This window comes from Schistocerca serialis, chromosome 3 (genome assembly GCF_023864345.2).
Source record: "Schistocerca serialis cubense isolate TAMUIC-IGC-003099 chromosome 3, iqSchSeri2.2, whole genome shotgun sequence".
Classification (NCBI taxonomy): domain Eukaryota; kingdom Metazoa; phylum Arthropoda; class Insecta; order Orthoptera; family Acrididae; genus Schistocerca; species Schistocerca serialis.
Genome location: NC_064640.1, coordinates 481,163,280 through 481,189,384, shown reverse-complemented (window position 1 = coordinate 481,189,384; position 26,105 = coordinate 481,163,280). Strand labels below are relative to the sequence as shown.

The 26,105-nt window shown below is 39.1% G+C and overlaps 1 protein-coding gene across 3 annotated transcripts in view; it reads left to right on the top strand.

Annotated features, from left to right (window-relative positions):
• Positions 1-25,101, top strand: part of LOC126470369 (guanine nucleotide-binding protein G(I)/G(S)/G(T) subunit beta-1) — a 61,688-nt gene extending 36,587 nt beyond the window's left edge. For all 3 annotated transcript variants that reach the window (XM_050098183.1, XM_050098181.1, XM_050098182.1), the window contains exons 8-9: positions 14,458-14,674; positions 20,348-25,101. In XM_050098183.1, coding sequence (XP_049954140.1) covers positions 14,458-14,674; positions 20,348-20,454 — 324 coding nt within the window. In that variant the 3' untranslated portion in view covers positions 20,455-25,101. The remainder of the gene's footprint in view (positions 1-14,457; positions 14,675-20,347) is intronic.
• Positions 25,102-26,105: the final 1,004 nt, after the last annotated feature.

Sequence of the window (26,105 nt, the reverse complement as noted above, 5' to 3'; positions counted from 1 at the left end):
TTGGGGCCTTCTTTCACAAGAAACTTGGTAATTTCGCACTTGGTGGCCTCACTTGAGTGATCATACCCTGCTAACTGTGGCATCACAGTGCGATTCTAGACATCCCCAGCAACATCCCGTCAAGGTTGAACACATTTTGTTCACAACCACAGCTGTAAGATTTAAATTCTGGTTCATGTTTAATACGCCATCATACTCTTAAACCCTGAAACCTGTCCATAAGGGTTGGGATTTTCTCTGATCTCTGATCAGTCAGCTGACACAGACAGCTGAATGACAAGCACATGTTGCTTGATTATTGTCGCCGCAGATGGGCACAGTCAGCTGATATGTAGAGTCGCACAAGAACTCTCATATCTGTGTAATATCCCTCAAACCATTCTCCACCGTGGGACTTGCCGCAATGGTTAGCACACTGGTCTTGCATTTGGGAGTACTGCAGTTCAAACTCCCATCTGGCCATGAAGATTTAGGCTTTCTACATTGTCCCTAAATCGCTCCAGGCAAATGGAGGAATGGTCCATTTGAAAAGGGCACATCCTATTTTCTTCCCCATCCTTTCATAATCTGAGCTTGTGCGCCATCTCTAATGACTTTGCAGTTGACAGGACATTAAACTCTGCTTGCTTACTTCCTTCAAATCATTCTGACTGGTAGGTTGCAATGGGGTAGTATATTGTCTGACTGGACATACTTGTGACACTGTGATATACTGTCTACATCTACATCTACATTTATACTCCGCAAGCCACCCAACGGTGTGTGGCGGAGGGCACTTTACGTGCCACTGTCATTACCTCCCTTTCCTGTTCCAGTCGCGTATGGTTCGCGGGAAGAACGACTGTCTGAAAGCCTCCGTGCACGCTCTAATCTCTCTAACTTTACATTCGTGATCTCCTCGGGAGGTATAAGTAGGGGGAAGCAATATATTAGATACCTCATCCAGAAACGCACCCTCTCGAAACCTGGCGAGCAAGCTACACCGCGATGCAGAGCACCTCTCTTGCGGAGTCAGCCACTTGAGTTTATTAAACATCTCCGTAACGCTATCACAGTTACCAAATAACCCAGTGACGAAACGCGCCGCTCTTCTTTGGATCTTCTCTATCTCCTCCGTCAAACCGATCTGGTACGGATCCCACACTGATGAGCAATACTCAAGTATAGGTCGAACGAGTGTTTTGTAAGCCACCTCCTTTGTTGATGGACTACATTTTCTAAGCACTCTCCCAATGAATCTCAACCTGGTACCCGCCTTACCAACAATTAATTTTATATGATCATTCCACTTCAAATCGTTCCGCACGCATACTCCCAGATATTTTACAGAAGTAACTGCTACCAGTGTTTGTTCCGCTATCATATAATCATACAATAAAGGATCCTTCTTTCTATGTATTCGCAATACATTACATTTGTCTATGTTAAAGGTCAGTTGCCATTCCCTGCACCAAGTGCCTATCCGCTGCAGATCTTCCTGCATTTCGCTACAATTTTCTAATGCTGCAACTTCTCTGTATACTACAGCATCATCCGCGAAAAGCCGCATGGAACTTCCGACACTATCTACTAGATCATTTATATATATTGTGAAAAGCAATGGTCCCATAACACTCCCCTGTGGCACGCCAGAGGTTACTTTAACGTCTGTAGACGTCTCTCCATTGATAACAACATGCTGTGTTCTGTTTGCTAAAAACTCTTCAATCCAGCCACACAGCTGGTCTGATATTCCGTACGCTCTTACTTTATCAGGCGACAGTGCGGAACTGTATCGAACGCCTTCCGGAAGTCAAGAAAAATAGCATCCACCTGGGAGCCTGTATCTAATATTTTCTGGGTCTCATGAACAAATAAAGCGAGTTGGGTCTCACACGATCGCTGTTTCCGGAATCCATGTTGATTCCTACATAGTAGATTCTGGGTTTCCAAAAACGACATGATACTCGAGCAAAAAACATGTTCTAAAATTCTACAACAGATCGATGTCAGAGATATAGGTCTATAGTTTTGCGCATCTGCTCGACGACCCTTCTTGAAGACTGGGACTATCTGTGCTCTTTTCCAATCATTTGGAACCCTCCGTTCCTCTAGAGACTTGCGGTACACGGCTGTTAGAAGGGGGGCAAGTTCTTTCGCGTACTCTGTGTAGAATCGAATTGGTATCCCATCAGGTCCAGTGGACTTTCCTCTATTGAGTGATTCCAGTTGCTTTTCTATTCCTTGGACACTTATTTCGATGTCAGCCATTTATTCGTTTGTAAGTGAACAGTGAGCATAATTGATAGTTTCTTGTATTGGTGACTTGATACTAGATAGCAAACGTATTGGAATATCCCTTCTATCTTATTTAAACTTCACTGATACTTCCAAGTGAATCAGCTACATGGCTGAACAGTTTGTGCGATGTGGGCAAGTGGGATATATCACCTCTTCGTGTTTCCAATGTGCTATTCTTGAGTGCCAGCGTGCACTGCTTAAACGTCTTCTCTTTAATAGCTGCTTTGTTTCTGTTGTGAATGAAATTTCATCCCCATTCACACCTTTGGTGTCTATATGTGCTGTTAAGCACACATTTGCAAGTAAGTTGTTAGTGTTTCTGAGTTCTCCTTGCAGTGGTTTAAGAACAAAGTTCTGTAATTGTCATGCCTGCATTCTCAAACCACATCCCAATAGTTTAAATTGAGAGTTTATTTACTTCAGATATCTTCATCCCTACGGCATGTTTTGCTGTAGAAGTAACTTTATATCATCTCCTTCCATCTATGTATCAGCTTGATTTTGTAATGAGGTGAACTTGTAACTTAACCTCCTAACGTACCTCTTGCTGTCTCAAAACTTTCAAAACCGTACCTTTTTTCTGTGTATTTTACTTTTTTGAAAATACATTGCTTTGGAAACTCATTCATATGTTCATCTTGAAAATCTAAGAAGATATTGTAGATGGAAGTGCATAAAAGGTATTATCCCTAGATAACTTGGGCTCATCACAAGTCTCTACAGATGTTACTTAAAACACAATGTTTATTACATAGACAGACATTTTTGAGTTAAAGGTAAAAATCAGGTGATAGATAAGATACACATATGGCAGTCACACTAGAATGGTATTGGAAATCTGTTTTCGTATTACAGATTCTGAAGTGTGATGTGATGCACAAGGGGGACATGTCACTGGGGCAGTAGTATCACTTTCCTCTCCAGACACACTTCCCACATGCTTCCTGCTTCTTGGAGCAAACTATGCATACTAGTGTTGGATTGATCATTTTCTCTGTTGATTCGGTGACTTCTGGGAAATGTCTGTCAGTTGAGGAGGGGGCATTCGTGGGTTAAGAGAAATGACACACTCTTCGTATTTCTCAAATATTTTTTTCCAAGAGGGTCTACGTAAATTCCAGTGAGTCCTTTTTTCCCTCATGGATTTGCCGTACAAAATGAAATAATTTCAAAAAACAATTTCGTTTTCGAGAGCCTCATCATGTCTCGTGAGCTGTGCTTGCTCAACACAAGTACTCCCACCCATTTCTGTTCTACTATTGGGCCATTCTTTGCCATCAACCTCACTTTCTGCTCTCCTGCCCCCGTAGACCGTTCAGTGGAAGTCATTGATGACCTTCATCTAGTAATCACTACCAACTGAGCATTCACCTACTGGATGGAGCATTACCTTAAGAGAAACCACCACAGTGGATGGTAAGCAGGGCTAACTGGATGCAGGAATGGGTGGACCACATCAAGGGAGTAATCCGTCGTGCCGCTGACTTACCAATCCGAAAGTCCTCAGGTCGTCTTAAGAGGCAACCTGTTGTTTTTACAACCAGTGAGTGCTACTCGGCATAAGGGTCAGGCATGTGGCTCTTCAGTGCTTAAAGTTCTGCCCAACAGTGGCGAACCTGACAGCATCTTGGGTTAAAAGCATCCAACGCTTGATGTGTAATGAAGAAGTACAAGAAAAAGGTCATGGCAAATGTTCCCAGACTCTATCAACCTTTCCACGTGGTCCACAATAAGTATGGGAAACTCAGGATTATTTCTGGTCAACAGTCACTTACCAGTAGTAGCAATGTTGAAACAGGGGTGTCTCCAAACAATGCCGAGAGACATCACTCACACACTGCCAGAGCATTTTGCAAAAACTACTGCCAATGCCAGCCAGGATCTGGCGTCTCACCACTTCCGTGCAGCTGCAAAGGTTGAACAAGTTGAACTTCAGATCCCACAATTCTGAGTCTTACAGCTGCCCTTTCATGAACAGCATCCACTCACAACCAAATCTTGTACTGCATGCTTAGACATTAGCCAGCAGTGTCAAAGGAAATAATGCTTGAAAGTTTTACTCCTACATGGCAAACAGGTAACTTGCCCAACTTGTGGAGGGAGGCAATTCTGATACCTCTGCCCAAACCAGCCAAGGACTTACCATGTCCCAGTAATTACTGGAGTGTCGCCTTTACTAGCTGTGTAGGCCAGGTGCTGGAGGGAATGATTAACCATCGTGTGGTCTGGTTGTTACGGACCAGGCAACTTCTTGACCACTCACAGTGTGGATTCGAGAGATTTTAGTCCACTGTCACCAGCTTGATCCTACTACAGGTGGCTGTTAATAGGCTATCTTATGTAAACACACTGTCCCACTATATTCTTTGATATCAGCAAGGTGTACAATACATCTTGGAGCTCCTCATCTATTTTTATTTTTTTTACATACACTTCAAGTTCCGTAGGACCAAATTGAGGAGCTAACCTCAGATCATGGAACGTGTCAGTATATGAAATTACAACATAAAAGTAATAACAGGTAAAAGTAAAAGTTTATGAACCCGAAAAAGTCACTCCATAAGCTTACTTAAACGCAATTAACAATACAAGAAGAATCAGCTTAATTTTTCAAGAAACTCCTCAAACCCATGAGGAAACTCTTCAGTTTCGGTTTGAAAGTGTGTGGATTACTGCTAAGATTTTTGAATTCAGGTAGTAGCTTATTGAAAATGGGTAAAGCAGTATACTGCACACCTTTCTGTACAACAGTTAAGGAAGTCCAATCCAAATGATTTCTGCCAAGTATTAGCTGAGTGAAAGCTGCTTATTATTGGGAATAAGCTAATATTGTTACGAAGAAATGACAGTAAGGAATATATACATAGAAAGAAAGATCCTTTATTATTTAGCCTGCAGTATAGCAGGTCAGCAACTGGAAGCAGTTAATTCCATAAATTATCTGGGAGTAGGCATTAGGAGTAATTTAAAATGGAATGATCATATAAAGTTGATCGTCAGTAAAGGAGATGCCAGACTGAGATTCATTGGAAGAATCCTAAGGAAATGCAATCCGAAAACAAAGGAAGTAGGTTACAGTACACTTGTTCACCCACTGCTTGAATATTGCTCACCAGTAGCTCGGTACAGGCTTTTGTTGAAGTTTCGAGAACATACCTTCACCGAGGGGTCAAGCAGTATATTGCTCCCTCCTACGTATATCTCGCGAAGAGACCATGAGGATAAAATCAGAGAGATTAGAGCCCACACAGAGGCATACCAACAGTCCTTCTTTCCACGAACAATATGAGACTTGAATAGAAGGGAGAACCGATAGAGGTACTCAAGGTACCCTCCGCCACACACTGTCAGGTGGCTTGCGGAGTATGGATGTAGATGTAGATATATTGAGAGGTCTATGTCAAAATACCCAGACTCGTGAACAGGGGTCGACAAGAGGTTCGCGAACTTACACCACGTATTGCCCGAAAATTGAGCCAAAAATACCCTTTTAGAATGGGAAGAGTTACCCCAAAGTATAATACCATATGACATAAATGAATGAAAATAAGCAAAGTAGACTAATTTTCATGTCGAACTATCGCTCACTCCAGGTACTGTTCGAATAGTAAAAATGGCAGGATTAAGTCTTTGAACAAGATCCTGAACGTGGGCTTTCCACGACAGCTTACTATCTGTCTGAACACCTAGATATTTGAACTGTTCAGTTTCAGTAATCATATGCCCATTCTGTGAAATTAAAACGTCAGATTTTGTTGAATTGTGTGTTAGGAACTGTAAAAACTACTTAACTGTGATTTAGCGTTAGTTTATTTTCTACAAGCCACTAACTTGGGCCATGAACTACACCATTTGAAACTGAGCCAGTGTTGCACACAACATCCTTTACTACCAAGCTAGTGTCATCAGCACACAGAAATATCTTAGTTACCTGTAATACTAGAGGGCATATTTATATAAATAAGGAACAGGAGTGGCCCCAACACTGATCGCTGGGGCACCACCCATTTGACCGTACCCCACTCAGACCCCACATGACAGCCATTCTCAACATTGTGAATAATGACCTTTTGCTGTCTGTTGCAAAAGTAAGAGGTGAACCAGTTGTGAGCTACTCCCTGTATTCTGTAATGGTCAGACTTCCTGGAGCAATATTTTGTGATAAACACAATCAAATGCCTTAGTTAAATCAAAAAATATACCTAGCTTCCGAAATATTTTGTTTACCTCATTCAGTACCTCACAGAGAAAAGAGAATATAGCATTATCAGTTGTGAAACGACTTCTAAAGCCGAACTGTATATTTGATAGCAAACTGTGGATGTAAAATGATCAATTATCCTTGCATACACAGCCTTTTCAATAACTTAAGCAAACACGGATGGCATAGAAATATGTCTGAAATTATCCACATTATCCCTTTCTCCCTTTTTAAAAAGTGGCTTTACTACTGGGTACTTCAATTGTTCAGGAAGCTGACCATTTCTGAAGGAAAAATTACGAATATGGCTAAATACAGGGCTAACACGTGCAGCACAGTACTTTAATATTCTGCTGGACACTCCATCATAACCATGAGAGTCCTTAGTCTTCAGTGATTTAATTATTGACACAATATCCCCCTTATCTGTATCACAGAGGAGCATTTCAGGCATCAATCTCAGAAAGGCATTTGCCAAGTAAGTAATAGGATTCCCGGTAGAAAGTAAATTTTTATTTAATTCACCAGCAATGCTCAGAAAATGACTGTTAAATACTGTACATTCATCTGATTTATCAGCAAAAGAAACATTTTTACTATGAACTGACTTTATATCGTCAATCTTGTGCTGCTGACTAGACACTTCCTTCACATTTGACGATATGGTTTTAATTTTTTGCTGTGAATTAGCGATTCTATTTGCATACCACATACTCTTTGCCTTCCTAATAACATTTTTAAGCATCTTACAATACTGTTCGTAATGGGCTACTGTAGCTTGATTGTGACTACTTCTAACGTTTTGATAGAACTCCCACGTCATTCTACGTGATATCCTTACCCCACTAGTCAGCTACCCAGGCTGCCTATTACTGCTAGTACCCTGTTTAGAATGCTCTAATGGAAATCGACTCTCCAAGAGCATTAGAAATGTGTTATGGAAAGCATTATATTTGTCAACTGTGTCATTGGCACTATAAACATCCTGCCACTCCTGTTCCTTGACAATGTTTAAAAAACTCTCTATTGCTGTTGGATTAACTTTCCTACATAGTTTGTAATTAAATATGACATTTGATTGAGTACTAAATCCTTTTCAGTGTTAAAATTTGTGCATCATGGCCTGAAAGGCCATTAACCCTTTTACTAACAGAATGCCCATCTAGTAATGAAGAATGAATAAAAATATTGTCTATGGCTGTGCTACTGTTCCCCTCCACCCTAGTTGGAAAAACACTGTCTGCATCAGATCATTTGAATTTGAGATATACCAACATCCTTCATCTTGCACCATCATGTACAAAATTAATATTGTAGTCACCACATACAACTAATTTCTGGTACTTCCTACAAAGTGAATCAAGAACCCTCTCTAGCTTGACCAGAAATGCTCTGTAGACAGAGTTAGGGGACCTATAAACAACAACAATTAGAAGTTTAGTTACACTAAATTCAACTGCCCCTGCACCACATTCAAATATCTGTTCAGTGCAGTGCTGTGATAAGTCTATGGACTCATATGGAATACTGTTTCTTACGTACATAGCCACTCCCCCACCCCAACTTGAAAAACAACCAGCTAATCTGTATCCTGGTAAAGGAAGCCTCTGAATTGTTAAATAATTTTAAGTGGTGCTCTGATATACCAGTAATTTTAGAGTCAACATCTATAAGCAGTTCACTAACTTAACCTCTAATACCTCTTATATTTTGATGAAATATACTAATTCCTTCCGTACTTCGAAACATAACATCCTCTGAAGGGGAGCCCTTAGTTAGAGGGACTTCCTTTAAGCTGGTATACCTATCAGCTGACTACAATCTAAAACAGGTGCAGCTCTTAACGCCTACTACAGGAATTTTTCCATGAGTGATACCCACCACCCACTACACGGTCACCTATAAGCTTTGCCAGCGTCCCCTTCCCATACTTATTGAGGTGCAGGCCATGCCTAGTGAATTCCAATCTACTGATAGACCCAACTGGCACCACTGAGATGTGACCCCTGCCCTCTGCCATCAGCGCCCTCTCCAGCCCTATCTTAACGTGCCTAACACCGCATTAAGATGAGGCCAATCGTGATGCTGAAACAGTTGCATGAAATGCATATTAGTGCCACCAGTTTGAGTAGCTATCTTTACTAGGTCACCACTTAAATCATATTCCCCGTCCCAATCAAGACTGTTCCCTGCTCCACCCACTATCACTACCTGATCCTCCTCTGTAAAATTCATACATAACTCCCCTATGCTGTCAGTCACTTGAGCCAACCCTGCACTAGGCTTCACAGTGCTGGTGATCTGGTACTCACTCCCAACACTTCCAGCATCTGCTGGCCCACACCCCTATCGTGCGGACTACCTAGCATCAGAGCTCTCTTCTTTCTGTTAGACTTCACAACTGACATATGCCTCCTAACTGCTTGAGGACTGCTGCATGTCCGTACATCTACAGCTACACGAGGATCCTCTCCACTCAACTCTGACAGTTGGTCAAATCTATTGAATATACGAAAAGCATAACTGTCTGGATACCTCCTCTTCCTAGCTGCCTTCTTGCCAACTGCCAGTTCCCATTCCCCACCACCCTTTACCCTCCTCAACCTATCTAGTTCCTTTCTTTGCACATTGTAACTGCACCTGAAGGGCACAGATCTTACATTCCTGCTCCTCTATCAACTTACTTCCACTGCTTATTTCTATCTTCATACAGTCCTTGCTGTCGACATCCTATTTTAGGTCCCAAGGTGGTAATATGCTGTTGGATCATTTTTAGCAGGAGAATGGGGTACCTCAGGGCAGTGGTTTGCAACACTGCTGGAGGAACAGAAAACAGCAACATCGTCCACAAATAAGCAGCACTGTACACAGACTCCCAACCATAGATCTGTATCTTCTGCCTGCTTGGTGACCATTTGTGCTTGCAGAAATTCCTTCTAAAGCAGTGAGATGAAGTGGGGAATTTTTTCAAACAATTTATCCTTTGGCATCTGTGGAAACATGGTACTGACAAAGAGAAATTTTGCAGAAGATTGTAGCCTTGAACAATGAGCTGTTTCAGTGTCCCTTTTATTTTGTTCTGTGGCATACCCATCGAAGACTACCACAGTATTTTGATCATGTCACTGTACATAGTCACAAGACTTTCAAAAATAGTAGAAAAATGTTCGCTCGGATACCATTGAACTCTGTGTAGGAAGTAGCCACCATCTACATCATCAGCTTTGCTCTTTCCCATTTTTGTTTCACTTGGTAATGGCGTGAAGGTAGAGTAAAATGTGGATTTTGTTCCTTCGAGAATGCATTCCGTAGAAATTGTACGAATCTCATGAACTAAGTCTATATATTGCATGAATAATTACTTAAAGATATTACATTCAGGAATACTATTTTTACTGAGGATGCTATATTCATTTTAAAGTCCACTTTCACTAAAATTGTTATGCAACAGTATTGGTGTGTATAGGGAGTAATTACAAACATTTTGTATGACTCTTGAAGGAAATTAAATCCTTTACAAGATTAGCTGTTGTGCATTTTGCACAACATTGAACTAAAAAAAATCTCAGTAGCGGTTCAGAATTTTCCAACACGTTATATGTGAAACTCGCAGGAAACTTAACGCACTTCAAAATTGATAAGCACATATTTTTACCAAAAATGCTCTGTAAGCGATGTACTGATCAAAAACTGGAAAAAGTGGCATTTCTTAGCACTTTTTTCAAGATGGCAAATAATTCACAAGGGGGAAGGGTCTAGAACTTTGGTTTTCACGCTAAGGATAATACATAAATGTACCTGAAAACTAAAATTACTCCACTGTTATCAACCCAACCCCTTTTTCAGAACTGTGTCTACTGGGCTGGTAGTGAGAATCTGTATTGTCATCAGAAGATTGGGGTGCATTAGATGATGCAGTTATCTGTAATGAAGTGCTCGAAAAAGAAAAAAAAATGCTGCACATATATTTAGTTTGATTTCATAAGCTTTAAAAGTGGTGTTGATTGGCAGCTTACGTTAAACGCTCAAGAATGTTAAATTGTATATAACAGAATGGCAAACATACTACCTATGACTGTGTTAGTGCATTGCAGTTGGAATCAGTCAGCTCACATAACAGGGGTGCAACAATTTGAATTAATATGAAAAGGATCATTGCATAGGCTGTTGTAAGTGAACAAGCTGGTAGAAAATGAAACAGAATATCAGGAATGTGGTAAAACATCAAATCTCTGCCATCGCTGCGGCTGGAAAAAGATCCTGCAAGAATGGGACCAACGATAACTAACAAGAATCGTTCAATGTGACAAAGTGCAACCCTTCTGCAAATTGCTGCCGATTTCAGTGCTGGGTCATCAGCAAGTGTCAGTGTGCAAACCATTAAATGAAACATCATTGATATGGGCTTTTGGAGCCGAAGGCCCACTCTTATACCCTTGATGATTGCAAGACACAAAGCTTTACACCTCGCCTGGGTGTGTCAACACGAACATTGGACTATTGATGACTGGGGAAATGTTGCCTGGTGAGAAGAGTCTTGTTTCAAATTATATCGATCAGCTGGATGTGTACAGGTATGGAGACAACCTCATGAATCCATGTCCCCTGCATGTCAGTAGGGGACTGTGCAAATTGGTGGAGGCTCTGTAATGGTGTGGGGTGTGTGCAGTTAGTTATATGGGATCCTTGATACATCTAGATATGGCTCTGACTGGGGACACATACATAAGCATTCTGTCTGATCACCTGCATCCATTCATGTCCATTGTGCATTCTGATGGACTTGGGCAACTCCGGCAGGACAATGGGACACCCCACACGTTGCTACAGAGTGGCTCCAGAAACACTCATCTTACCTTAAACATTTCTGCTGCTCACCAAACTCCTTAGAAATGAACATCATTGAGAATATCTGGGATGCTGCTCAGAAGAGATATCCACCCCACCGTGCTCTTACGGATTACCTTAGCAGTAAGTCCCATAAGAATTCACACACATTTGAACATTCTTACGGATTTATGGATAGCCCTATAGGATTCATGGTGTCAGTTCCCTCCAGCACTAGTTCAAACATTAGTACTGTCCATCCCATGTCTTGTTGCGGCACTTCTGTGTGCTGTAGACCATATTAGACAAGGGTACCAGTTCTTTTGATGAGAAATTTCGTGGGTCAAGTAAAGTTCAGCTGCAGTAGTCAGTTCTCAACCTAGTGACATTACAAAACACTATTTTTTGCACAAGTAAGAGTTAAAAGAAGGAAATATTAAAGTTACTAACACAAAACACATTAAGTAAATGCATGAATACACCACATTCACATTACTGAAGCTTGGACTTTATCAGCTGTGTAACTAATGAGTGCAGATAACAACTGAATTCATAACAATTCTAGGAGGTGGCTCACAATTATCAGTAATTTAAGATCTAGACACTCAGTGGCGGGGTGAGAATGGGAAATTAGAAAAATTTGCAGTGAAAGACGAAGTACAACGCGTTCTACCACAGCCAGTAATGATCGAACGCATCTTACAAAAATGTTTTCCTGGCTAGACTATCAATAAATATTCAATTTCTATTAAGCTGTTAGGTACAAAACTAGTAGTATGGTGCTATCCATAAATTACCTCGCACAAACTTCATGATTTTTGGAGGGGCCGTCTCCTTGCTTCAGGTGGCCACGTGACTGCCCCACCCACCCCCTTGTATGAAGAAACATTTTGCGGTTTTAAATTTAGAAATTATTAAATTTAAACACTTCTGGAATTGTGCATTTCTGTATAAAATCATTTGTCATAAAATCAAGAATATATCAAAAGTTTTAGAAATTCGTAAAACGTAACATACAAAATTTAATCATTTTGTGTCCAAGAACTTTGATCCCATTTCTTTATATTACTTACTGTTGGCATAGCAGTTCACTGTGTTCTCGATTTGATTAATGTTGGGAACATTATACACTCCTGGAAATTGAAATAAGAACACCGTGAATTCATTGTCCCAGGAAGGGGAAACTTTATTGACACATTCCTGGGGTCAGATACATCACATGATCACACTGACAGAACCACAGGCACATAGACACAGGCAACAGAGCATGCACAATGTCGGCACTAGTACAGTGTATATCCACCTTTCGCAGCAATGCAGGCTGCTATTCTCCCATGGAGACGATCGTAGAGATGCTGGATGTAGTCCTGTGGAACGGCTTGCCATGCCATTTCCACCTGGCGCCTCAGTTGGACCAGCGTTCGTGCTGGACGTGCAGACCGCGTGAGACGACGCTTCATCCAGTCCCAAACATGCTCAATGGGGGACAGATCCGGAGATCTTGCTGGCCAGGGTAGTTGACTTACACCTTCTAGAGCACGTTGGGTGGCACGGGATACATGCGGACGTGCATTGTCCTGTTGGAACAGCAAGTTCCCTTGCCAGTCTAGGAATGGTAGAACGATGGGTTCGATGACGGTTTGGATGTACCGTGCACTATGCAGTGTCCCCTCGACGATCACCAGTGGTGTACGGCCAGTGTAGGAGATCGCTCCCCACACCATGATGCCGGGTGTTGGCCCTGTGTGCCTCGGTCGTATGCAGTCCTGATTGTGGCGCTCACCTGCACGGCGCCAAACACGCATACGACCATCATTGGCACCAAGGCACAAGCGACTCTCATCGCTGAAGACGACACGTCTCCATTCGTACCTCCATTCATGCCTGTCGCGACACCACTGGAGGCGGGCTGCACGATGTTGGGGCGTGAGCGGAAGACGGCCTAACGGTGTGCGGGACCGTAGCCCAGCTTCATGGAGACGGTTGCGAATGGTCCTCGCCGATACCCCAGGAGCAACAGTGTCCCTAATTTGCTGGGAAGTGGCGGTGCGGTCCCCTACGGCACTGCGTAGGATCCTACAGTCTTTGCGCGCATCCGTGCGTCGCTGCGGTCCGGTCCCAGGTCGATGGGCACGTGCACCTTCCGCCGACCACTGGCGACAACATCGATGTACTGTGGAGACCTCACGCCCCACGTGTTGAGCAATTCGGCGGTACGTCCACCCGGCCTCCTGCATGCCCACTATACGCCCTCGCTCAAAGTCCGTCAACTGCACATACGGTTCACGTCCACGCTGTCGCGGCATGCTACCAGTGTTAAAGACTGCGATGGAGCTCCGTATGCCACGGCAAACTGGCTGACACTGACGGCGGCGGTGCACAAATGCTGCGCAGCTAGCGCCATTCGACGGCCAACACCGCGGTTCCTGGTGTGTCCGCTGTGCCGTGCGTGTGATCATTGCTTGTACAGCCCTCTCGCAGTGTCCGGAGCAAGTATGGTGGGTCTGACACACCGGTGTCAATGTGTTCTTTTTTCCATTTCCAGGAGTGTGTTTTCTTCCAGTGCTTTAGCTGTGAACACAATTTTTATCAAAATCACAATAATTATTTATTATTATTGTCATTAATGAATGTGTGCATTGTGGGGGTGCAATTAAAATACATCTCTCTGTGTAGTAGTCTCTACAAGAAGACTGTGGGTGTACATCACATACAACTCTCACTTCTCGCTTTTATGTGATCAAAACTTTCTTCTAGAATAATTACTCTGGAAAATTATACTAGAAGACATTGTTAATTTGTTCCCCAAACTAATAACCATTCAAACAGAGATTCTGAACAAAACTTCGAGAAGGTGAGAAACATTTTTCTTTGGAGTCAAAATTTTAATCAATTTTTTTACACTTGAAATTTGGAGCTATCCACCCTATTGATGAAGTCTGTTACTTCCTAAATATTTCATTATGAATAATTACAGAAATTGTGCAGATATAGCAGTACTCCAGTGAACGCAACTTAATTTTGTAGTTGTATTCCCCTCGCATTTAGCAAAACAGGGCTCAAGGCATACATGCACTTCAAAAAATTCAGAGCGTAATAGTAAGTTTTTCTCAATGCTTGATTTAATTTTTATATTTTATTTTTTGCAGTTCTTTCCAAATGGCTACGCCTTTGCAACAGGCAGTGATGATGCGACATGCCGTCTATTCGACATTCGAGCAGATCAAGAATTAGCAATGTATTCTCATGATAATATTATTTGTGGGATTACATCTGTTGCATTTTCCAAGTCTGGTCGCTTACTGTTGGCTGGTTACGATGACTTCAATTGTAATGTTTGGGACTCAATGAAAACGGAACGTGCAGGTAAGAAATAATTGAAGATTTGGTATTGAGAGATAAGTTTTGCCTTGTGGAGTATGTTCTGTTGTGGTATTGGTTGCTGTAAAATTTGAAAAGAATTTACTTCCATAAACTTAAGCCAGTGTTTTCATAGCTTGTATAATGGCATTCACCAAATGTACATACTCTGTACCTGCAATAGAAAATAATTTAACAAAATTCAGTGGGATAATTCTGTTACTACAATATCTAAAATGCTTTTGTAGTTCTTGCAGATGCAAATAATTGGCAGTATGGGGGAGAAATTGTTAGCAGCAGTATAGAAAGAACAGTGTGGTTGTAGAGGCAAATAAGATGGTGCAAAGTGTTATTCTAATAAATTATTTCGTATAATAGTGTTTCAGCAAAACGTAAGAAAAACCAACAGCACAATTTTGACCAGAAAAATATATTGGGTTGGTGCATAGGTTCATAGTGACTCCCCGTAAGTTTAATAAATGCAACAGGTACACATAACATAGGCTATAGTCGCCAATAATATATTCTCCTTGACTATTTACAACAGTCAGCCAATGCTGGGATAGCTTTTAGTCTGCAATTGTAGAAATCGTGTGGTTTGAGGCGAAGAACTCGTCAAGCTGTGTTCGGAATGCATTTTTATCTGGGAAGGAAGTTGCTTGAAAATTGTTAGTGGAAAATGTGAGAATCTGAGAGCACAAAATCAGATGAATAAGGTGGGTGCAGAATGACTTCCCAGCTAAACTCCTGTATAGTGTTTTTGTCAGTTTAGCAGAATACAGGTGGGAGTTACCGTAGAGTAGCGTCACTTCATGCAGTCACCCTGGTCATTGTTTTTGGAGTGCATCTCCAAAATGACTGTTATATACAGTAAATGTCAGCAGTGGTAGTTACATCTTGTGGGGAGCAATTTGCAGTGCACCACACTATCACTGTTCCACCAGATGCATCATGTTATCTTCTGTGGATGGGTACAGGTCTTTGTACTGGGATGTGCTGCTTTATTTGGGACAACCATTCCTTCCTTTTCCTTATGATAACATAGACACCATTTCTAGTCACCAGTAACTATACAGGGTGGGAATGATTGGTGTCATTCACGCGCCAATTTATGATGAGCCAGCAGAGGTGCACACGTGGCCACTCACTGATTTTTGTGATTATATATGTGGTGCCCATACAACTTCCCCATGTATGCAAGTGTCGCATGATGCTGGTATTATCAGTTCATACCATTTGCCAGCTCTCTAGTACACTGATGTGGATCATTGTGGATTAATGCGTTTAAGTGATTATCAAACCCCAAAGTTCTTTCCTGGATGTGGAGAGTATCTAATGTGAAAACAGTTGTCCTTAAAGTGAGAGAACCATTTTCTTGCGATGTTCTGTGCAATGGTACCAATTCCCTTACATGGTGCAAATGTTTCTGGCTGCCTCTGCTGCTGTCACATGCCTATTGAACTCAAACAGAAAGATGTCACAAAAATTCAGATATCTCCACTCAACACTCCATTTCCAGTTTCCACGGCTCCACTCATTAGTTTCAAATGACAATATGACGGAGATACTGAGTTGCAGATAGGCGCAACAAAAATACTATCAGAAAGTACACTTCATAAGGCAACAGGAGAAACACAGGAAAGAAGAGAAAGGACGATGGACACTGAGTACAGTAATGCATTCGAAAATTTCTCAGTTTTTTGTTGCATCTATCTGTGAGTCAGCATCTTTATTATATGGTGAGTAGCAACTATTCTTTTCAGTTTATTTGCTATAGTCTGATTAAAGTTAAATGATAGTTGACCTTCACGCATTGGAGCTGATTCCCTCCAGTCAGAGCATGCATCTTGATGTCCAAACCATTCACTGTTGTCAAGCTGCCACAACAATTAGTTGGTTTCCTTGTCCAGCATTCTTTCTTGGGGACACCGTCATAAGAGTCAGAAATACAAGAAATATATGCAGAGTAATAGCGTAATTTAGTGGTTAGCATAGAAAACTGATGGGTAGAAGGTCTTAGGTTCAAATCCGGTCAACTGCAGTGAAATTTATTAGTTTTTAATCTAATCAAGAGTTCATTATGCTTATCAATTAAGTGTTTTAAACATATTTTTTATTTCTAATACTTTGCAGTGCTGTTTTCATCATCATATTGACTTTTCTATCTGCTGGTTTTTTTCTTCCTATCATGCATATTTCGTTTCGAATATGCATGTCGCTTGTAATCTGCATGCATGACTCGCCATCGTCCAGTAACATGGCAGTTCGTGTAGCCAATGTGAAGATAGTTTCAGGTAACGAATGACATAGAGAAATTAGTTTGCTTTTAACGGTGAAACTGACATTTTGGTCTAGAGTTGGCTCATAGAGGTTAGCCTTACATGCTGTCGAGGAAGGGATCGTGATTTTAGTTTGGCTGCAGATTATTGTTCACAGATCCCTGGGATACATGGCACATCAGGAGCTTTGGGTTAGGTTAGGGCAAGGGTTTCAGTTCAGGGCTACAAAACCCATTGTCTGCCACAGTTCAGGCATTGATCACTTAACATCAGTTTTCAACCATGTCTCTCCCATTTCCATCATACCTGGCATGGCCGGTTTCGACTTTGCTCCACGTTAAACATTAACAGCATTTGTTAAGTGGCCTACCTTGTTTCTGGGTTGTCTATAACTGAGCAGTATCTGGCAGTGGATGGGGCAACTCCGTAGCTGCAAGTGACAGATGTCAACTATTGAGTAACTGTAATCAGACTGTAATGCTACCTTATGCTTTGTTCTTGTGGATTTATTTGTTAAAAATTCCAGTAACTTTCGTTAAGTTTTGTATAGCCGTAAGAAAAGACATTACAACTACTACATTAAGTGTTTGATTGCACAAATTATTTGATGTAGAAAACGGAATTTTCTATAAATAGGTGCAGTGCACCGAAATTGTTCTATAAAATTATGAACTGTGCTTTAGTTTTTGTATGCACAATGAAAGAAAACAATCGGTAGGTAACAAAAAGGCTCACTATTATTAGGCTGTAGTAGGTACTGTAAAAGCACTTCCGTTAAGCCTTACCGTATTTACTCGAATCTAAGCCGCACCTGAAAAATGAGACTCGAAATAAAGGAAAAAAAAAAAAATTTCCCAAATCTAAGCCGCACGTGAAATTTGAGACTCGATATTGAAGGGGAGAGAAAAGTTTTAGGCCGCACCTTCAAATGGAAACAAAGTTGGTCCATTGTAATACGAGACAAAATTGAGGTCGAATCAATGACGATACAGCTACAATAGTTTGGTTCGAGTTGTAAGCTTAGCACTTAAGCTTTACCAGGTAGCCATTGCTATACGTCAGGTACTCCGTCCGTATTTATATGGGTACCCTTCCTTTTTCACGTGCTTCGTCTGGTGTGAATCGATTGCTTATTTTGCTTTGATCTGATAAGGGCCGTTTTCTTTGTTATAGGTGTATATGTCACTCTAAGCTGAAAATGCGTTACTGTACTGTGTCATGCACTGTTTGTCGCATTCTGATAATGAGTGTTTACGGCCTGTCGCCGCATGCGGCACAGCTTGCTTTTGTGCACGCTGCCGCCGCTTACAATAAAAAAAAGAGAGGAATTGTCTCATAACCAAAACAATGGCAAGAGACTGCTATTTGTTGTTACTTACACTGCTGCTTTCTTTGATAATGATCTACAAGAACCAAATAATACACAGCGTATGATAGAATTTGTTCTGAAGGAGAGTTTAGCCAAAATTTTTCTCCATTTGAAAATCTTTGCAGACGCATCTTTAGTACATTACATTCTGCATAGAAGTTATTCATCTTAGATTCGTGCTTCATTTCTGACTATCAGTATTAGGCATAAGAATAATACGAATATAAACATGACATGGTATGTATATTCTTCTGCGTTTGCTGTTGTCTCACTCTAGTTTCGTAGTTTATTATGCAGACAGGATTTAAATGAGATAGCAGCAAACATGAAAGAATATGCGGCATAATGTTTACATTCTTCTACCTTTTCTTTTAATTTATTTACTGACGCATAGGTTTTGGTGCCAGTATTTATCTTTGTGCCTGCAAAGCATGCCTGTGTAGCGCTACATATATTAGACGGCAGAAGTTAGTTGTGGCGGCACCTACCAACATTTTTCAGAACTTCCACATACTTTGTACTCGATTCTAAGCCGCACGCGGTTTTTTGGATTACAAAAACTGGAAAAAAAGTGCGGCTTAGATTCGAGTAAATACGGTATGTCCCAAGAACTTCGGACTTCTGAAGAGCTGCAATTTTTTTCCCATAGTCAGCTCCAGGATTGTAAAAACAGTTTTATGGTAGTAATGAATTTATTCGTATGAACTACTGATCACCAAATAAGACGTGTTCACATATTGGTAGCCATGAAAAGATTAAATCCCCAGATAAATTCTGAAAACTGTCAAAAGTACAGCTGGTGGGCAGCTTTATATTCCACATTTCTTACAACAGGGAGTAGTATCAGTTATCTATATACACATTTGCACTTCTGTTTGTCAATGCCCAGAATTTCAACATTTATGTATTTGCACTTCATAGAAATAAATTATTCTGCTACACTCCCATATTGATGATTGCAACAACACAGTTGGCATTAGTTTAGTTCACATCCTCAATTAGAACAAATTTCACTTCATTTTTCACTTCCAGCTTATCATTAGGCCATACTGGTATTCAGAGTTCTTTCTTCACACTGTTGACATAAGATTCATTTGCATGCATTTGTTGTGTGTTTTTCATCTGCACAGAGAAAATAAACCATAACTGTAATTTCAAATTATTAATTCAAAATGTGTTCCTGGTATCCATGTTCCTGTTTAACATTCACGTTTTGTCAGCATGAATCGTGTCAGTTGTTGAACACTCGTTTCCCCCTAACATCATACATGATGTACTGAAAAGGCTTTTCTTGATTTAAATTTTCCTCCTTTCTGATTGACAGTCGTTACCTTTAGAGGTATGATTAATGTACCATAACTGATAGACTTTCTCCAGTTTTGTGCACTCATTCATAACTACTTTTAAAATTAATGTATGTTAATTGAATTTGCTATGCTCACAGTGAAATGAAATGTAGATACTCAGCCTTCTTTGTATGTTCCAATTGTCAAGAGAAACCACTTAAGTCTAATCTAAATCTTTTGCAATCTAGATGTTTTGCAATGGAAATTTTGCCTCTATCAAAAAAAAAAAAAAAAAAAAATACTAAATGCAATTCTGGAAACTGTTGCACTAATAAAAACTGAAAGGCAAATCGTGGAAGTTACTTACATTGGTCAAGTGAATAGTGCGTAGTGTGTCGGCTATCAGTAGCCATCAGTGAAAAGTAATGAAATTGAAGACCTCAAATTATTATTTATGGTGTAGGGCACTGAAAATCCATAGTAATTTATGCTAAGTTCCATTACGTGACACTTGGATATATTTTCTGTTAATAATTGTGCTGTGCGGTAACTAAAATCAAGATATTCAGATATTATGTGCATGCAGTGTAGAATTGTTAGCCAGTGTTTCAAACAGTCTGTCTGTTGTGTACATATAAAGACCATTAAAATGCACTGGACAGAAGTTACTAATTATGCAGAGTGTAAAAATGATCGTCTACTTCTAAAATTAACTGATGTAATTTATGGTAAAATTATTTTATAGGTATCCTTGCTGGCCATGACAACAGAGTTAGCTGTCTAGGAGTAACAGAAGATGGAATGGCAGTGGCAACAGGGTCATGGGACAGTTTTCTACGAATTTGGAATTAAAGCTGCACTGCAGAAATTGAGAAATCATTCTAATGTGTTATTGGCATGTAATTCATTTTTAAATTAATTGCATGGAGAAAGAGGACAGTTATAAAAAGAACAGAATCATGTAGGAAGGAAACCAGCTTTTGATTTGTAGTGCTAGAAGCAAGAAATAATGCATTTTGTTGTTTGTTTGTTTTGTCTGTGTGTGTGTGTGTGTGTGTGTGTGTGTGTGTGTGTGTGTGTGTAGAAAGGAGCGCACACTGTTTATAGGATGTTAAACTTAAGTTATACCGATGTAAAGTGACCATTGTACTGCATCTTGCAAGTTGCACATATTTAAATAACTTCTCTGTGTTTTGTGAATGTTACTTTCAAATAATCTCTTTTAAGTGTATTAATATTCTGAGGGACTCCAGTGTTGGGAGATTTCTTTGGTTAGGCGTGTTAAATGTATGCATGACAACTGTGTACACTTGTATTTGAATTTACTACTACCACTGTTATTATTATTATTATTATTATTATTATTATTATTATTATTTAACTGAAATAGAGTATAGAATAAAGGTAAATCTGTTAATACGTTCTGGTTGCAGCTTTGTATGAGAGCTTGGATCGACAACTGCATTGAATGAATACCAAAGAGAATTTTGAAGAAAGAATGTATTTCCAAATGTAAATGTTAATAGTTTCCTCACTGAAGCTTTCCTCCCCTGTCAGTGTGTGTTCACAGTGTGTGCCGAACTGGCGTTCAGTGTTTCATGTAGTTGTATGTACTAACATTATATAGACTGCTTTTCCACATTAGGCAGGTGATGCTATCAGTGTCGTCATAATTTTTGTATCCCTTATGCTTAGAATAATAGGTTGCATTTTATTTACTGTTAGGCAGAAGCAGCTTGTGAATTTTCAAAGCTTTGTGGCAATGTAAAGATATTTAAAATCAGGATTTGATATGAATAATTCTTTAGGCTAAATTAGGATACTATATGGGTGGCATAAATGTAAAAGTATAATTTGTGTCACTGGAAATGACTTGTATTTTCTGAAAATCATGCTCTTCCTGTATATGGAAGTGCTTGTAAGCTTGTAAACAGTTAGTAAAAAATCTTTGCGACTGCCCCATCCCCTCCCACCCTCTCAGCCCCAAAATACATCATGAGGCTTTTGGTATGTGCTGCCAGTTTATAAATGTCTGACAATTTTTGACACTACATCATAAAGTCAAGGTCACTATGATCGTATGCATTACTGCAGTAGTATATTTTTTGGTACATCTGTTGTATATCCAAAGGTGCATGTTGTGAACTCTTGTCGTGTTTAGTTCATTTGTTTGTACTGTGGTTAATGTAGTCCGCAGGTAGCTCCAGACCATTTTTGGTGTTATGGAGAGCATGTGTGTTAATGTTTGGCTTCTATTGTAGAAATTGTCTGTCAGTAAGATGTGTATAAATTAAAAGTATGGTTTATTTTGCAAACCAGATTTCTAAAAACTTTCTACTCTTTATCAGAAGGGCATTAATTATGTGAGCTGCACAATTAGCAACACTTAAAATATTGCTTGCTGTTGCAAATTTAATTTCATGTGGTTCCTTTCACATTTGATAGGTGTGAACTTTCTTTCAACATAGTATGTCCCACAAAAATTTCTTCAAAAAATATTTATCTGTGTAATTAGTGGTACCTCATTTCAGTATTGATTGTAAATGTATTGGATGTTGTATCTTCAAGCTAGGGACGGTTTTGAACTGTAAATCATCTGTTCCAATATTTAGAGGAAATCCTTTGTATAGATAGCTATTTAATACCACTGTCAGTGAATAAATGTGTCACTGGTTCTCCTAGTTTATGTCCTCTGCTTGTCATGTTCGTTACATGTCAGAGGTTTGCTCTTTATCTTCCTGTACTTAGCAATATTAAATATTCTAAATTTTCATTATAACAAGACGACAAAAGTACTGCCAGTTTGGTGCTTCATGATAATTTGTAAATATAATATTGAATATGGAAATACCTTTAATGGATGGTAGGTCATAGTCAGTACAGAGTCACATTAGTGAAATATGTATGTTTGAATCAGTCATGGAAGCTATGATGAGCTGCATTTACAAATGTTAACCTCATGGTGATAGCAAGATAATACGCTTAGCCTACTAACATGGCAACATGTAGAAAAGCGCTAAATATATTTCTGAACATAAATTTAATAATGTCACAGCTAATTTGATTGCTTTATAGTGAAGTTTTCGTGCCAGCAAGTGCAAAATGACAAAAGCATGCTGCATACTGTAGTACCAGAGTCAAGTCAAAGCACTAAGTTGTGCTTTGGAAATAATGTTAAAGCGTAATAATTACTGTTAGGCAACTTGTGTATGAACTGTACTGCTTGAAGGAATGCTATGATTTAATTTGCTTTCTGCTTGTAACATCTACTATGTAATTCACTGGAATTTTATTATTGAAAGCATGTACAAACCTAAGTAATAAAACTGCAGTCATTACCTTGCTAAGCATATCTCTCTCTCTCTCTCTCTCTCTCTCTCTCTCTTTCCTTCTTCTTCTTCTTCTTCTGCTTCTGCTTCACCTTGGTTTTGCATGTTGGTTGGTGTATGCAGGAGATATTTACTGAATTAGTTAATAGATTGTCTGCACTGCTAATATTATTAGCATTATGTGACACTTAAAATGACAGAAATGATCACATGTGAGTTCCAGATGTCTGTAAGATTTTTATAAATTTCATGCAGTTTAATTTATATTTTCTGATATTTTTTGTTAATTTGCCCATGATTACATCTGAGAACTTGTAATGGTAACTCAGTTTATAGTTGTATCAGCACAAAAAACATGACCAGTGTTTAACTGGATGTTTGCACAAAATTATTTAAGTAAATTTAGGTGGGAGTGTGTATGAGCATCCCTTACAGTGCATGCAGCTGTCATTTCAGAAGTTGGTATTGTATGAAGGTAACATCTGTTGAGGCCATGAAGTTATATACAACTTAAATGCAACTTGTATACCTTCCTTTGTGTGATGACATGAAACATTCAAAACACCAAATAAGGGTTTCATTTACATAAGATATAGATTCTAAAGTTTTACTATATTTTCGAGGTGCAATTTCTACCTTAAATTTTAACACTATTTAAACAAGCTGTGGGCATGCAACAGATATTGCCTGTCAGTTTGATAGTGTGGTTCCTCAAATTGTCTGTCTTAATAGGATATTGTTCTAAAATTTGCACAATGAATATTCAGGTTATTGTAACACCAGTGTTGTTTAAGGCACTCAGGTTACACTGCAGAAATAAACGAATTCTGATTGTCTTGTGTGCAGTCAAGAGTTATGAAATACAAAAAGTTCTAAAAGTTGCTGTTCCCATATGTCATACGCTTAGCATACTTTAACTGTCCCAGTGGACTTTGTCTTAATGACTGTGTAATGTTGTGAAGGATGTGTCTGGATTCACTGTAGTTTAATTGCATAATGTGACTTTTGCATTATGAAATTCATAAATCTTTAAAACCCAATATAGTTAAAGTGTTAACATTTTGAGCAGTGAGTTGGCTGGGTATTGTAACAGTCGCCTCTTCAAATTTCTGGATAGCATATCCAGTACATTGCTAATTAAGTTCTCATTCTTTTGATTAGTAGTAGTGTTAAACATTTTGTGAAATCTTTAGTCGGTAATCAGCTTGTCAGGAAATAAATGACAAGGTGAATTGCCAAATTGTTTGACACAAATCTTCTTGTTGTAACCCTAATTTTTGAAGCAAAGATACTACAGCATATTAAATTTTTTGCATCCTTCTTGTGTCTCACAAACTTGTACTAAAATTTTTCTATATTACAATAATTACATGGTATCTCATTACCGGAATAGAAGCTTTTAATCTGAAGTGATTAATTTTCAATGAACTGCAACAAATTTCTTTGCATCTGTGATGTGTTTTGTGGAAAGTATTTTGCTTCCATAACTGTGATAGTTAATGCAAAGCTCATTTAATTGTTGTCTTTGAACATAGATATTTTCATAACCATATACAAAATTTTTGGTTTACTACGCTTTTTAACAATACAATGTGGGTCGGTGTGACAGTATATTTAATCCTACTTGAATTCAAAGTAAACACTGCAGCACATGCTCAGGGATGTGCACATTTATTGCACAACAATGTAACTGCCCAAAAATCGTAGTTTAGGATTATGTGTTTACTTTAATTTCAGGTTTCATTATCCTTTGGTGTCAGGTTGTAGTAGTATGACACTTGAATACAAAAATGACATTGAAATAAGTGGACCATATCCTGCATTAAATTTGAGCCATGAAAGCATTTAAAAGTTCTTCAGCCTTTTGCTGAGAACAGTATATTCTGGTGGTCAGGTTGCCATCTGAACTTCCCCAATCTCTCTCTCTCTCTCTCTCTCTCTCTCTCTCTCTCTGTATCTCTATCATAGCACAGTTGTGACTTGAAGTGTGAACTCTTGTGTGGTGCGGTATGTTGCAGTTGGTGAACATAGTAAAATTTCCTTTACCTATATCATATGGATTCCAGTCATGTATTTGTGTTCCAAGCACAAGTTCTGATATGAATGAATTATAATCTAAGTCTTGTGAATAATATGTACTCGACAACTGAAATAAAGTTTTGAACAAGTTTTTAATTTTTTACTTAGTCACAGTATTATGTATCTAACAAAATGAAAGTAATGTGCTAATGCATTAACTGGATAGGGTCAAAACAGAAGACAATTACTTTCTGTATATTGCATAATGGATTGTGGGTACTTATTTCACTTTACAGAGGGGCATTGTGTATCATAATTGGAAATAATCACCAGTATAAAGTTTGTTAAATTTGTTCTCAGCCTTACACAGTCAGAAATTACGCTCTTAATGATTCCAATAACTTACAGAAACTTTGTACCCGTACCAATCCAAATGTTATTACCAGTGTCGATGAAGTAGTATGTATCTATGTAGTTGGCATAAGGGTTTGTAATCGGAAGGAAGGTAGGGAGGATGTGGAACAAATTTTTAGTGATGGTGGACACAGTACATGTATTAAAAATAATTATACTTATGATAGTATGACTGGAAACAATTTAATAATAAATGATAGTCCCTAATGCAATATTTTTATTTAATGGGATTGAAATAATTAAATCAAATCATTTTTCCTCATCTTAGTACAACTAAGTGTTAGTGGGAGGTGACGTTTATGTAACAGTTACAGACTGTTCGTTTGAGATTGCTGGCAAGATTGTTGATTCCTAGAACATTCTTCTCATAAATCTGTCTTTGATAACATGTTCATTGCAGAATCATTTATCAGTTTCTCCATATTTGCTTGAATCATGACAAGAGTTGAATGTGAACTTGTTGTTTTGCAGTCTACACATCAATATAAACAGTTATGATGTGAGAAGCATACATATGAAGCAAATTAATATGTAAATCTATAATTTTCATCTTTCTTGCAAATTGTTTGTAGAAACGTGCTAATTGCTGTAATGCGTACCCTAATAGGTCAGATTGTCTACAATTGTGTAAAAGTTATTTTACATAACATGCACTTACATATTTTGCGTGCATATTCTCCATTGCACATGTAATTCAATTGATACAAAATTCTTGGATTTCAACAGCTCTCATTAAGTCTT